The following is a 13,235-nucleotide window of genomic DNA, read 5'->3' as shown; positions in this document are numbered from 1 at the left end:
GCCATTACAATAATAGAAAACACAATAATAATATCGAGAAATATAGAGAAGAGCCAGAAATTTCAAAACGTTCCGTATTCTAAGGAATTCTAGAATTAAATGAGACTACAAATCTATCCTACTCCTGACATTGACTTTTGTGAAGGCATGATGAGTGAAGGAAGAAGCAAGGCCAACCTGATATCCATTATATTATATCCACTCAATGAGGTAGCATTTCGAGCAAGAGTTGTATATATTTTTTTGTAAAAGGATAAAGGATAAATGGATCCCATAAATTTGTAAAACATTCCTTCTGAATCGACTGCAATCTCATTACAAATTCAGTTGCGAATGAGTATTGAGACTTAATACAGTCTATGTTTCTTTAGTGTAAACATTGAATATCTTTGCAATTAATACAATCTCTAGCCACACTTGAGAGAAATAAGATCACAATTCTCCAATCCTATTTCGTTTTAATGTAATTTTAACATAAAATTAAAGGTGATATTATTATTTTGTAGGAATATGATAGAGCTCAAGATGAAATTATAGATGTCATCAAAAAGCCATACAGACCACCAAGGCAACGCTCTTTCAATGATCTTTAGATAATTTAAACTCGAACTTTTTATGTATGAGATTGTTTTTGCGTCGGTAGAAAGTCAATTACCACTAAATGGCTGGCTAACACTGCGTATGTGCACTTTTATTTGACTGATCCTATGGTAAATAGCTCCATCATTACATTAAATATCAACTAAATTTAAAAATTTTCAGACACGGTGCGGTTATCCAAGTAGCCTATGGTATTTCATGGATTCGATCAGGGAGGCTTTGAGATTGGAATTTATGTCCATACCCCAAAGCTGTAGGCCACACAGGTCACTTACAACTCAGACACTCACCGATCCGGAACAATTTATTCAATTTTTCGACATTGTGATAAGATATTTTCTAAAAATTTCTGATTTGTTTGTATTATTTGCAGAATGCTCTTTATTCGCTCTAGACAGGAGACTTGGGAGCTGAAGGCCGCAGTCCTTTTGGTTGTCGGGCTATTCATCATGAATGTCAACGTGTTGCGCATGAAATATCCAGCTGATGTTCAATCCATTTTGGTTACCCTCTCGATAGTGATGTTGATGCACCTGTTTCGTGTGGAGAAGATAGGACCAGTAATCAGGAGTCGGCAAGTTATTGTGGATATCGTCGTGTATTATATACTCAATCAAAACGTGATTGCTCTGGTTTGGGAGCCGTTTGCAGCTACTTTGGCGATCTTCAACGGATACTGTGTCAAGCATCCCAAGGTCGCAAAGAATTCCTTGCTAAATTTCGTTGGGCACTATTCCGTGATTAGCATCAAGTTAGTTGTGGCCCTGTTGCTTACATACAAATCTGTGAAATTGAGCAGAAGCTTGGACTACATCTTTCCCTGGCCAACGAACATCTTTCCCTGCGAGATTCCAGGGAACATAAGCAAGCACAACTACGACAACATCAACGACAACAGCGACATCGACGACCTCGACAACAGGAAGAAGAAGAAGACCGGTGACCGTCGTGCTTCAAAGGCAAGATCCCGCCCCCACAAGCATGCTCGTGCACATTAAGAAGGTGTTCGTGTTAAAAAGGTGGTACGAGGGCATTTTCCAGAGTTTTGTAAAATTAGAAAGTTATACTCCAATATACATATATAGATGCATGTATTTGTAGTTTTCATTGTCAACTTTTGAATGGAGTTGACTCAAACGAATCAAAACGAAATGTTTATTTGCAGAAATCACACTTTTTCTTACAGGCTTGATCGTGTTGGTGGTCGTGGCGGCGGAGTACTCATTGCAGTCAATTTGAATCTGTGTTCAGATATTCCAACTTTAGCTTATACTTGGCTGGTTGATGATCTCTCGCCTAATTCCTTCGTCTCAAAATGTTCTTGATAGCCTACTTGAATGTCCGCTATACCAGTTCTTCTAAAAGAATACTTGATCTTGTTTTTATCTTGGATCCCATCGTTATATTTGTATCTAACACAAAGCCCCTTGTGAAGCCTGAAGATCCTTATCACCCTACCATTGAAGTTATTATTTCTTACAAATCCGTTACTAATTCATTGAACAATATCTCAGTCTCTCGTCGTAGATGTTGCCAGATGCCGGTCTGGTTTACCCGTAGGCTGTCTAATCTCCGTAACAATAAATCGAGGTATTTTAAGATTTACATTATGATTATGGGAACAGAATACAAAAATTCTATTCTAAATAACATGTCCATACACCTTAAAAGAAGCCCAAATATTATCCAAAGGACATCATCAATAAAAAAAAAAGTTTATGATTGTTGAAATTTATTCTTAAAACACATCTGCAATTTGGATGACCCAATTGGCAATGTACTGGAATATATTTTGGATTCTAGACCATGTACTAGGAGACACTGCTCTTTTCAAAGAAATCATACTGTGATTGAACCAATCATGTTCATCCATCATAATCCATTGCACATCTTCCACAAGGGTGTTGGCGAAGTAAAATGAGCACTCCTCATAAATGGCACCAGATTGGGTGGAGGTATTCAAGACTTCCAGCACCTGCTCCTCCACTGCTTTGCGCTTGGTCGCATCCGTGATCTGATCACCAAAAAAAGCGACGATTTCGTCTAAATGTTGCGGCTCGATCTTCTCGCGGAGAAACTCTATAATATTGGCTTCGTTCACTAAAATTTCCGCCATTGTAATAAAAGAGGCAAGAAAACTAAAGTTATTAATACAGTTCCGTTTTGTTTGATTTGTTGAAGTGAAATGAGACTACAAATCCATCCAGCTCCAGTCGTTGACTTTGGAAAAGGCATAATGAGTGACGTCAAAAGCAAGGCCAACCTGATTCCCCCTTTCATCGTTTTTTGAATGATAATCCTAAAAAAACAAAACACTAATTTCAAACGCAATCAAAGTAGGAGAGTTGGATCTAGATTCTAGACGAAAAAGTGGATATCAGGTTGGCCTTGCTTCTTCCTTCACTCATCCTGCCTTCACAAAAGTCAATGTCAGGAGTAGGATAGATTTGTAGTCTCATTTCATTCCAAGTTCGCTTAGAATACGGATCTATTCGATATTATCTGATATTTTTGAAATTTTGTTAATAGAAATTTTTGTTTTTTGTCACATTTATTATAATGTCAGAAATTTTAGTCAATGAAGCAAAAGTCCTGCAATTCCTCCGCGCTAGGTTGGCCCCGCAAACATTAGATCAACTACTGGCCGTTTTCCAAAGTCAGACGGATGCGATCAAGAGTAAAACGGTAGAGGAGCAGCTGCTCGATGTTTTGAAGACTTCCATCCAGTCTGGCGCCATATATGAGAAGAATAAACATTATTTCGCCAACACTCATGTGGAGGATGTGCTAAGGGTCCTGAAGGATGATGGATGGCTCATTCCCAGTGCTAGCTCCAGTGAGATTTCTTTGGGCAATCCCACCCAGATGCCTACGGTCACGGCAGAGAGTACGGATTCATCAACGAATTTAGAGTCCACTTCCAGTATATTGTCCAACCGCAGTGGGATGTCTGCAGAAGCAACCATGCTGTCAATGTCCCAAGAGGAAGATTAGAAACTTTGCTATCCAAATTGTAAAGAATAAAAATGTTTTAAGTATACATTTTATTTGACGATGTCAATTATGTATATCCACTCAATGAGGTAGCATTATATATTTTTCGATATCTGGTTCAAAAGTAACAGATTCCAGCCAATGTGCCAATTGGGTCTACATGACTGTTAATCAAATGCAAATTTATATTGAGATAGTTTTTAAATTCTAGGAATATCAGCCGATTAACTGGTCCAAAAACGTAATATCGTCTCTGATGTCATTAAAAATAAGGCTTACTTTGCTGTGTGTATAAGTACATTAGAATGAATTAAGCAACGAGGCTAACGAAAGAAAGTAAATGCCTAACCTCAGCCTTCTCACCATGTCGCTAAGCACTGGAAAAAGTTTATGAAATCTAATGTGGTAGGCGAAAGTCTCCTTATAGGCTGAGACTTTGTTTCTTTTCTTTTGGTGGATTACAAGTGATGGAATTTGGAATAGACTGGATAAGGGGCTTCTGGATTTATGTATCTACATATATATACATATAGATATATGGTTGTGTGTGTGTTGTATGTATGTATGTATGTATATAGGTATGTGTTTTACATGGGCCTTTTGCAACTTGTTTGTGGCTAAGGGTAGCCACATATTTTACTCTACTTGTACTCGCATTTGACTCTTTGTAAACTCAGCTTTGATTATACCCTGTTTTTGTTGGTTGCTTTTGGGTATTTTGGACTTAAGATTTTAGCTTAAAATGAAAAACCAAATTGAAATATATAAAATGTAAAGCCCTATTGAAAGTGAGTTTTTTTTTTGTAATGTTTTGAAAATAAATATAGAAACATTTTTATCTAAATACTTCTGCAGAGTGATCTTAAGTCGTTGCTTGTTAATAAATTTCACTTTTACTTGAATTTTTTCTTGCCTTGTTTTAAGCTTGTACTTTTTAATTTTTTCTCCGCATATCCTAAAGCTCTCTGGAAACTTTCCTTTTCCTAGAAGGCCTCCAAACACACGAAAAAAGAAAGAAAGAAAAAAAAGAAAAGAAAATGCAGTAAATAAACGTTTCAAGACACAATTAGAGTTTGAAATTTGCTGCAATTTGTTGCTGCTGTAGGAGGAAGGAGAAGAAGGCAGAGCTGAGCTGAAACTTTTACCATATTAAATTACTTTTTATGATGCAACCGAAAAAGAGAGAGAGAGAGAGAAAAGGACGCACACTACCTACCATTAAATTTTGGACTTAAACATTAAATATTTTGGCCCACACAAATAACTTGCAACTTGGCTAGTAAATCGTCGCGTTGTGTTGCCGCAAAAACCGCGTGTGCTAAATGAGCCAATAAGGAATGGCCCCAGACCCACAAGCAGAACCAGAACGAAACCCAAGGCCCCGCCTTATGTTGCCTGCTGTCTCCATTCACTTCTACTCTCCTGTCGCCATGTCGAAAACCGTATCGACTCGATGGCACCTACCAAGATGTCGACTTTTCGAGTCGGTGAAGTGAAAGTGGAAGTTGCCATTTCCACAGCACTGATAAGACAGTCACTATGTAGCACGGAACAGAACAGAACAGAACAGAAACAGAATAGTCAAGGAACAGAGAACAGATTTAACCTCCATTTGATAAACTTGATCATAGTCTATGGGAATGTGGAGCTTTGCGTAGAGAGCGTATCGAGGGTATGGGTGGCATGTCATGTATTTAAAGGGACCTGACTGTAAAGTTTAAAAGATTTTTATATGTAACTCACTTGCTCTATTCGACAGCTCTGGTTCAATGGGTTTGCCTCCATCCAGTCTGCCATTTGTGCCCCCATTTCATTTCATTCTTTTGCAGTTTCCCAGTCGTTGCCTTGTTCCTAGTTATAGCTACATTTTTTCCACTTTTAATGCTCCTTTTGCCTTTTGCTTCTCGGCTTCGGCCATTTACAACGGTTTGATAAGTAATACCCCCTCTCTCACACACATCCACACACAGTCACCGTCACAGTGACTCCATCCATAACCCAAAGGCAAATGCCCCTCATCCAAACCAAGCGAAGCCATGAACAACTTTCCCACCGAATCGCTTCCAGGCTCTTGAAAATGAATGTGCAAATGGCATAGGCTATTTGCTAGACTTGTTGTATTTTGGATGTCTTCTCTCAAGTAGGTGCAAATAGTTGTTGGAGGCACAAACAACAACAACAACAACAGCAACAAAATAAAGAAACAAACAAGAAAGGAAAAGAAAAGACAAGAAATAACATCAAGTCCTAGGCATCTTTTTATGGAGGGGTGTCTGTGAATAATTTTATTGCCTGGTTAGATATATATATTCACCCACCATCACACCATCACACCATCAAACACCCAGCCACGCACACATTTCGGTTAATAATTGAAACATTTCGCCTTCTTGCCATCCAGCATATCGGTCTAAACATCCTTCCGTTCTTTGACATTTGATACCATGCGTTTTCGACACTTCCGGTCAATTTAAGCTTTATAGTGTTCTTTTTGTTTGTATGTGTGTGTTTGTATGTGTGCTTGTGTGCGTTTGTTGCGTGTATTGACTGTAAATCGTTGTAAATTTCATCGAAAGATTTAACTAGCGCTGCATTTCAATTAACTTTGGTCGCCTTTCTTATGAAAAACTTATTCAAGGAATTTACTCTTCAAGGATTCCTGCTTTTGTAGTTGCTAAATATAACTCTCTTTTATACCCTTGTAAAGGGTATTACAATTCAAGTCAGCAATGTTTGCAACGCAGTGAAGAAGATGTTTCCGACCATATATATATTTTTGATCAGCTCAAGAACCCGGGTCGAATCCGTTTATCTGTCTGTCCGTCTGTGCGTATTAACTTCACGTCGTCGACTAGAAATTGAGATCAACATTGATCTTATCGGGCCACTATAACCTAAAGCCTAAGTGCGAATGATTTATGGTCAAAACCTTTTGGTAAGAGGTCAAGTATATTTGGATGGAATGTTAAGTGTACGGTCTGAAGAATTTGTAAATTTTTAAGAATTTAACCATATTATAATCAGCCTAATGATTGTTTTTCTAGCATACCCTCGTTTCTATCTATGTACATATGTGTCTATCTGTCACTTTTGCTAGAGGATCATTTTAATCAAATGATAAACGTTAAAAGATTATCCGCCTTATATCGTAATGCATATTTACTCCAATTATGCGTCAATAAACGCGACCTCAAAGTTCGTCAATAAAAATGAAACGTGTTAAGCATAAGGAATCATCAATTGTCCTTTCGGCAGCTGTGGCCTAATGAAAACATACGTAGGACACCAACGAAAGAAACAAGAAAAGAGCAGAGGGATTCACACCAGTTGTTGGCTATATTAAAAGGAGCTGCAGGATGCTATATACATATATATCCATACGCATGTATGTTGTGTGTGTGTGTGTGTGTGTGAGGGTAGGGTGGAGGATGTCTCAGCAAATTGCTGCGACGACACGAAACGCATAAACCAAACACATGCCTAATTTCCATGTAATAATAGCGATGACCTACAAAACGACGAGAATAGAAAAATATGTATGTATGTATGTATTAATATTTTGTATTTATATGTGTGTGTGTATATACATAGGTATGTAAATATGACTTTGCCACCTTTTTTCTTCTTCATCTCCATCTCTTTGACAAAATGATGATAATAATTCGTGCAGTGTATGCAAATGATGCCAATTATAATCAATTTTCTGCAAAATTAGCAAATACATTTTTGTGGGCTAATAAAATTGCACGTCAAGTGCCTGCCACAGTGGTCTATAGTGGTCCTATCCAGGTACTTCATTTAATGGAGGTCACAAAAATCCACAAACACACACAGCCATCGAGTGGCCTTAAGTGCCATGTTTATGTGGAGCGTGAAAGGTAATCATTTTTATTGATTGAATGATTGACTTTGCCAAAGCACCATAACCTTTTCATCTAAAAGTTTAGCTCATAGAAACTAATACCACAAGAAACTGAGAGAAACTTTATTTCTGATTCTCCAAATAGCTATTGGTTGTTTTAATACTTTGTAAAAATTTGTACAGAGCCAGTTTCTGCTGACCTCAACTTGTAAATTCTGTCCAACATTGAGCAAGAGCATCAAAAAAAATCTCTTTACAACAAAATCTCAAGTTTGCCATTCAGTGAAAACAGAAACGCGTTAAGAGGTGCGTTTGTTGGTTCTGGGCTTCTAAGCTTTAAATCAAACAGTTTTCAAGAATTTATTAGGAGCGATTTGAGGAAGAGAGTTGCATAAATACATTCAGTTTCATCACGAATCGAGTGAATGAGGCTTAGAACAATATGGAGTTTGACTACTAAATACTAGTATTTGTTATAGTTGTTAATACGACAAAAAACAATCATCTAATTTTCAAAATTTATTTAACGGATCAAAGTAAACCCCAAGAACAACCCCGTTTTATACGGGAAACAAAGGATATTTACTCCCAAAAGTATGCAATAAGCAGTCAAGGAATGCCAATTTTGAAACATGGTATAAAGAAGTTTTTCCTTTGGATTAAAAAGGAAATCCTCAAAGCAAACATTGCTTATACACAGTTTATAAATTTTGAAATATTATCAGGCCCTTTCACGTTATTGAATCGATTTCAATTCCAATTTCGAGTGAACTGTCAATCGTTTTTAAAAGTTAATGAAATCGAAATATTTTGATGCCACTTTATAGATGGAACATCAATGCATATTTCTGCATACTTGCTTTTTCAAATTTTTCCAACACTGGCGAGAAACACGTTGTTGAAAACCAGTGTTGGGAACAGAATGAATTCCCTTCCGTTTATTGCAAATTGTTGCTTGACTTTGAGTCTATATAACTTTTGATAGAAGAATGTTATTGATAAAACTGTAGATGCAATTGAAAAAGGCGGGTTTGTACTATGTGTAAGTATATTTAATTTGTAACAAGTTTAGGTGAGTGCCTTAAAATTTTGTGATTCTGAGCCACTCGCAAAAACAAAACTTATAACGAAATCTTAACTTTAGGTGGAGTTGAAAAAAATGTTTACCAGTGTGCAGTCTAAGACTTTTACTATTGGATAGAATAATAAATTCTTTGTAAAATACAAAAGTCTCAATGTCCACAAATAACCACTTTTTTAGCAATTTAACTTTTTAGCGCATAACCTCAAATTTCTGCTATGGACGAGATTTTAATATAGCAGGAAAAAACGATTTAGGAATAAAGCATATCGAGTTAATGTTCATAGGTTGCAGGCGCATGTAGTGTACAGTGCTCCAGGTGTGTTAGATGCGAAATTATAATTGAATACAAGGCGTTTTTTTTTTATTGCACCAAAACATATAAGACCAATTTGGATGTTTTTAAGTTCAATCTTTTAGATGGCAGATGCATACGACCTTTCGAATAATAGGGAATAGCTCCAATAACAGTACAAAAATTGTTTGTGCGACTTTAATGTCTCATTTATGCACCTACAAAGAGTAGTACGAATCAGAAAATAAGGTTAACTACTAAAAGCGGAAAGGTATATTACAAGGTTGCTGGTTGCTATACATATAAGCCAAACCTTCACACCAAGAAAAACAATAGAATCGCAGATTTTAAAAACACTTTCCGCATAAAAATGGACATTCAGAACCCTTGATTTTCTCTTTAAGCTTAGAAAATAGCTTCCAAATGCATTTCTCCAATTCCGCGGCCAACAGAAGCAGTTGCTTGCTTCAAGTGTCTATATTACTTATGCTGATAATGATATTGATCAACTTTAGGAACATTTTCTAGATTTTTCTATAAATTTTGGCCCTAAATTTAAAGAAATTATTTAAATCACAACGGTTGTATGCAAAGTATTACGTTTGATAAAAAACTTTGCATATTTTTTGGGCAAAATTTTGTCTAAAAATAATTGCACCTCACGCAATGCATTGAGACTGAAAATTATTGTTAAGCATGCATTTTTGAATTAAGTGCTCAAAAAACGGCTCGGCGTCCCTATGTGCGCCGTAACAGCTTACAGGGTTGCCAGGCTTTTTAATAATTTTTGTACAGATTTCTTGCTCCGTGCGACTTCTGCGAAAATGAATCAGCTTTCACTTGTGAAGAGGCTTTAAATTAAATGGTTTCTAGCCATGGCTTAGCCTTGAATTTAACGATTACACAATATTGAACATATGTATACTTATTTCACATCGCATTTATTTTTCGTTTATTGTCAACAATCAAAAGTTTCATAAACAATTCGATTGAAAAAGAATAATCGACAATAATGTCACCTTGCCGACTTCGCTTTACACCAGGTGGAACAAATGCTTGTAATTTGCGAAGTTCAACAATATGTCCATTAAATTCTGCTTCTCTCAGTAAGCTAGTATACATTTTACATTTGGTGTCTCTATCTCACATGGAACGGACAGACGCGCGGGCCCACAGGTTTGATTGACTATACTTCTTATGCTGATCAAGCATATACATATATTCTTTATAGTTGGAAGATGCAATTGGACGGACTTTCGACAGAATGTTAGTAGACGGAGTTGGTCCGATACCTCGACCAGTTTGGCAACGACTACGCAGTGGCTAAAATATGTGATAATCACAAATTACAAGAAATCTATTTTCAATGAGATGTGAAAGTACTTAAACATAGACCAAATAACGTGCTCCAACCATCGTCAATAGAAATAAAAGTTTGTGATTAATGAAATCTATTTAAAACACATCTTTATTCTTTACAATTTGGATAGCAAAGTTTCTAATCATCATCTGAGGTAATTGACATCATTGTTGCTTCTGCAGACATCCCACTGCGGTTGGACAATATACTGGAAGTGGACTCTAAATTCGTTGATGAATCCGTACTCTCTGCCGTGACCGTAGGCATCTGGGTGGGATTGCCCAAAGAAATCTCACTGGAGCTAGCACTGGGAATGAGCCATCCATCATCCTTCAGGACCCTTAGCACATCCTCCACATGAGTGCTGGCGAAATAATGTTTATTCTTCTCATATATGGCGCCAGACTGGATGGAAGTCTTCAAAACATCGAGCAGCTGCTCCTCTACCGTTTTACTCTTGATCGCATCCGTCTGACTTTGGAAAACGGCCATTAGTTGATCTAATGTTTGCGGGGCCAACCTATCGCGGAGGAATTGCAGGACTTTTGCTTCATTGACTAAAATTTCTGCCATTATAATAAATGTGACAAAAAACAAAAATTTCTATTAACAAAATTTCAAAAATATCGAATAGATCCGTATTCTAAGCGAACTTGGAATGAAATGAGACTACAAATCTATCCTACTCCTGACATTGACTTTTGTGAAGGCATGATGAGTGAAGGAACAAGCAAGGCCAACCTGATATCCACTTTTTCGTCTAGAATCCTAGATCCAACTCTCCTACTTTGATTGCGTTTGAAATTTGTATTATGTTTCTTTAGGATTATTATTCAAAAGACGATGAAAATGGGAATCAGGTTGGCCTTGCTTTTGACGTCACTCATTATGCCTTTTCGAAAGTCAACGACTAAAGCTAGATGGATTTGTAGTCTCATTTCAATTCAACAAATCAAACAAAACAGAACTGTGTTAATAAATTTAGTTTTCTTGCCTCTTTTATTACAATGGCGGAAATTTTAGTGAACGAAGCCAATATTATAGAGTTTCTCCGCGAGAAGATCGAGCCGCAACATTTAGACGAAATCGTCGCTTTTTTTGGTGATCAGATCACGGATGCGACCAAGCGCAAAGCAGTGGAGGAGCAGGTGCTGGAAGTCTTGAATACCTCCACCCAATCTGGTGCCATTTATGAGGAGTGCTCATTTTACTTCGCCAACACCCTTGTGGAAGATGTGGAATGGATTATGATGGATGAACATGATTGGTTCAATCACAGTATGATTTCTTTGAAAAGAGCAGTGTCTCCTAGTACATGGTCTAGAATCCAAAATATATTCCAGTACATTGCCAATTGGGTCATCCAAATTGCAGATGTGTTTTAAAAATAAATTTCAACAATCATAAACTTTTTTTTTATTGATGATGTCCTTTGGATAATATTTGGGCTTCTTTTAAGGTGTATGGACATGTTATTTAGAATAGAATTTTTGTATTCTGTTCCCATAATCATAATGTAAATCTTAAAATACCTCGATTTATTGTTACGGAGATTAGACAGCCTACGGGTAAACCAGACCGGCATCTGGCAACATCTACGACGAGAGACTGAGATATTGTTCAATGAATTAGTAACGGATTTGTAAGAAATAATAACTTCAATGGTAGGGTGATAAGGATCTTCAGGCTTCACAAGGGGCTTTGTGTTAAATACAAATATAACGATGGGATCCAAGATAAAAACAAGATCAAGTATTCTTTTAGAAGAACTGGTATAGCGGACATTCAAGTAGGTTATCAAGAACATTTTGAGACGAAGGAATTAGGCGAGAGAGATCATCAACCAGCCAAGAAGTATAAGCTAAAGTTGGAACATCTGAACACAGATTCGAGTTGACTGCAATGAGTACTCCGCCGCCACGACCACCAACACGCTCAAGCCTGTAAGAAAAAGTGTGATTTCTGCAAATAAACATTTCGTTTTGATTCATTTGAGTCAACTCCATTCAAAAGTTGACAATGAAAACTACAAATACATGCATATGACTCAGACATTTTCTATATATATTTAAAAGGCTGGAGTATAACTTTCTAATTTTACAAAACTCTGGAAAATGCCCTCGTACCACCTTTTTAACACGAACACCTTCTTAATGTGCACGAGCATGCTTGTGGGGGCGGGATCTTGCCTTTGAAGCACGACGGTCACCGGTCTTCTTCTTCTTGTTGTCGAGGTCGTCGATGTCGCTGTTGTCGTTGATGGTGTCGTTGATGTGCTTGCTTTTGTACCTTAATGGCATCTCGCAGGGATCTATGATATACGTTCGCCAGGGAAAGATGTATTCCAAGCTTCTGCTCAATTTCACAGATTTGTATGTAAGCAACAGGGCCACAACTAACTTGATGCTAATCACGGAATAGTGCCCAACGAAATTTAGCAAGGAATTCTTTGCTACCTTGGGATGCTTGACAAACTGTCCGTTGAAGATCTCCAAAGTAGCTGCAAACGGCTCCCAAACCAGAGCAATCACGTTTTGATTGAGTATATAATACACGACGATATCCACAATAACTTGCCGACTCCTGATTACTGGTCCTATCTTCTCCACACGAAACAGGTGCATCAACATCACTATCGAGAGGGTAACCAAAATGGATTGAACATCAGCTGGATATTTCATGCGCAACACGTTGACATTCATGATGAATAGCCCGACAACCAAAAGGACTGCGGCCTTCAGCTCCCAAGTCTCCTGTCTAGAGCGAATAAAGAGCATTCTGCAAATAATACAAACTTTTCAGAAATTATTAGAAAATATCGAAAAATTGAAGTGACCTGTGTGGCCTACAGCTTTGGGGTATGGACATAAATTCCAATCTCAAAGCCTCCCTGATCGAATCCATGAAATACCATAGGCTACTTGGATAACCGCACTGTGTCTGAAAATTTTTAAATTTAGTTGATATTTAATGTAATGATGGAGCTATTTACCATAGGATCAGTCAAATAAAAGTGCACATACGCAGTGTTAGCCAGCCATTT

The 13,235-nt window shown here is 37.3% G+C and overlaps 2 protein-coding genes across 2 annotated transcripts; one reads left to right on the top strand and one right to left on the bottom strand.

The window, feature by feature from the left end:
- The first annotated feature begins 974 nt into the window (after positions 1-974).
- On the top strand, positions 975-1,598 carry LOC137583626 (uncharacterized). The gene has a single exon (XM_068298715.1). It carries the CDS (start codon positions 975-977, stop codon positions 1,596-1,598), a length of 624 nt encoding a protein of 207 aa, XP_068154816.1.
- A 10,631-nt stretch (positions 1,599-12,229) lies between these two features.
- LOC137583577 (uncharacterized) lies at positions 12,230-13,033 on the bottom strand. Its single transcript, XM_068298662.1, has 2 exons — positions 13,029-13,033; positions 12,230-12,970 (listed from the first exon to the last, which is right to left on the bottom strand). The coding sequence occupies exon 2, from the start codon at positions 12,967-12,969 to the stop codon at positions 12,343-12,345; it is 627 nt and encodes a 208-aa protein (XP_068154763.1). The 5' UTR covers position 12,970; positions 13,029-13,033; the 3' UTR covers positions 12,230-12,342.
- Between the last annotated feature and the right edge of the window lie 202 nt (positions 13,034-13,235).

The sequence above is a fragment of the Drosophila tropicalis genome, unplaced genomic scaffold (genome assembly GCF_018151085.1).
Source record: "Drosophila tropicalis isolate 14030-0801.00 unplaced genomic scaffold, ASM1815108v1 contig_867, whole genome shotgun sequence".
In the NCBI taxonomy this organism is placed as follows: Eukaryota; Metazoa; Arthropoda; class Insecta; order Diptera; family Drosophilidae; genus Drosophila; species Drosophila tropicalis.
The sequence above is the reverse complement of the archived record's forward strand: the minus strand, read 5'-3'. Positions and strand labels throughout refer to the sequence as shown.

Excerpts from the sequence above, each read along its gene's own strand:
- LOC137583626 (XM_068298715.1), top strand. The coding sequence starts at position 975 with ATGCTCTTTATTCGCTCTAGACAGGAGACTTGGGAGCTGAAGGCCGCA.
- LOC137583577 (XM_068298662.1), bottom strand. The coding sequence starts at position 12,969 with ATGCTCTTTATTCGCTCTAGACAGGAGACTTGGGAGCTGAAGGCCGCA.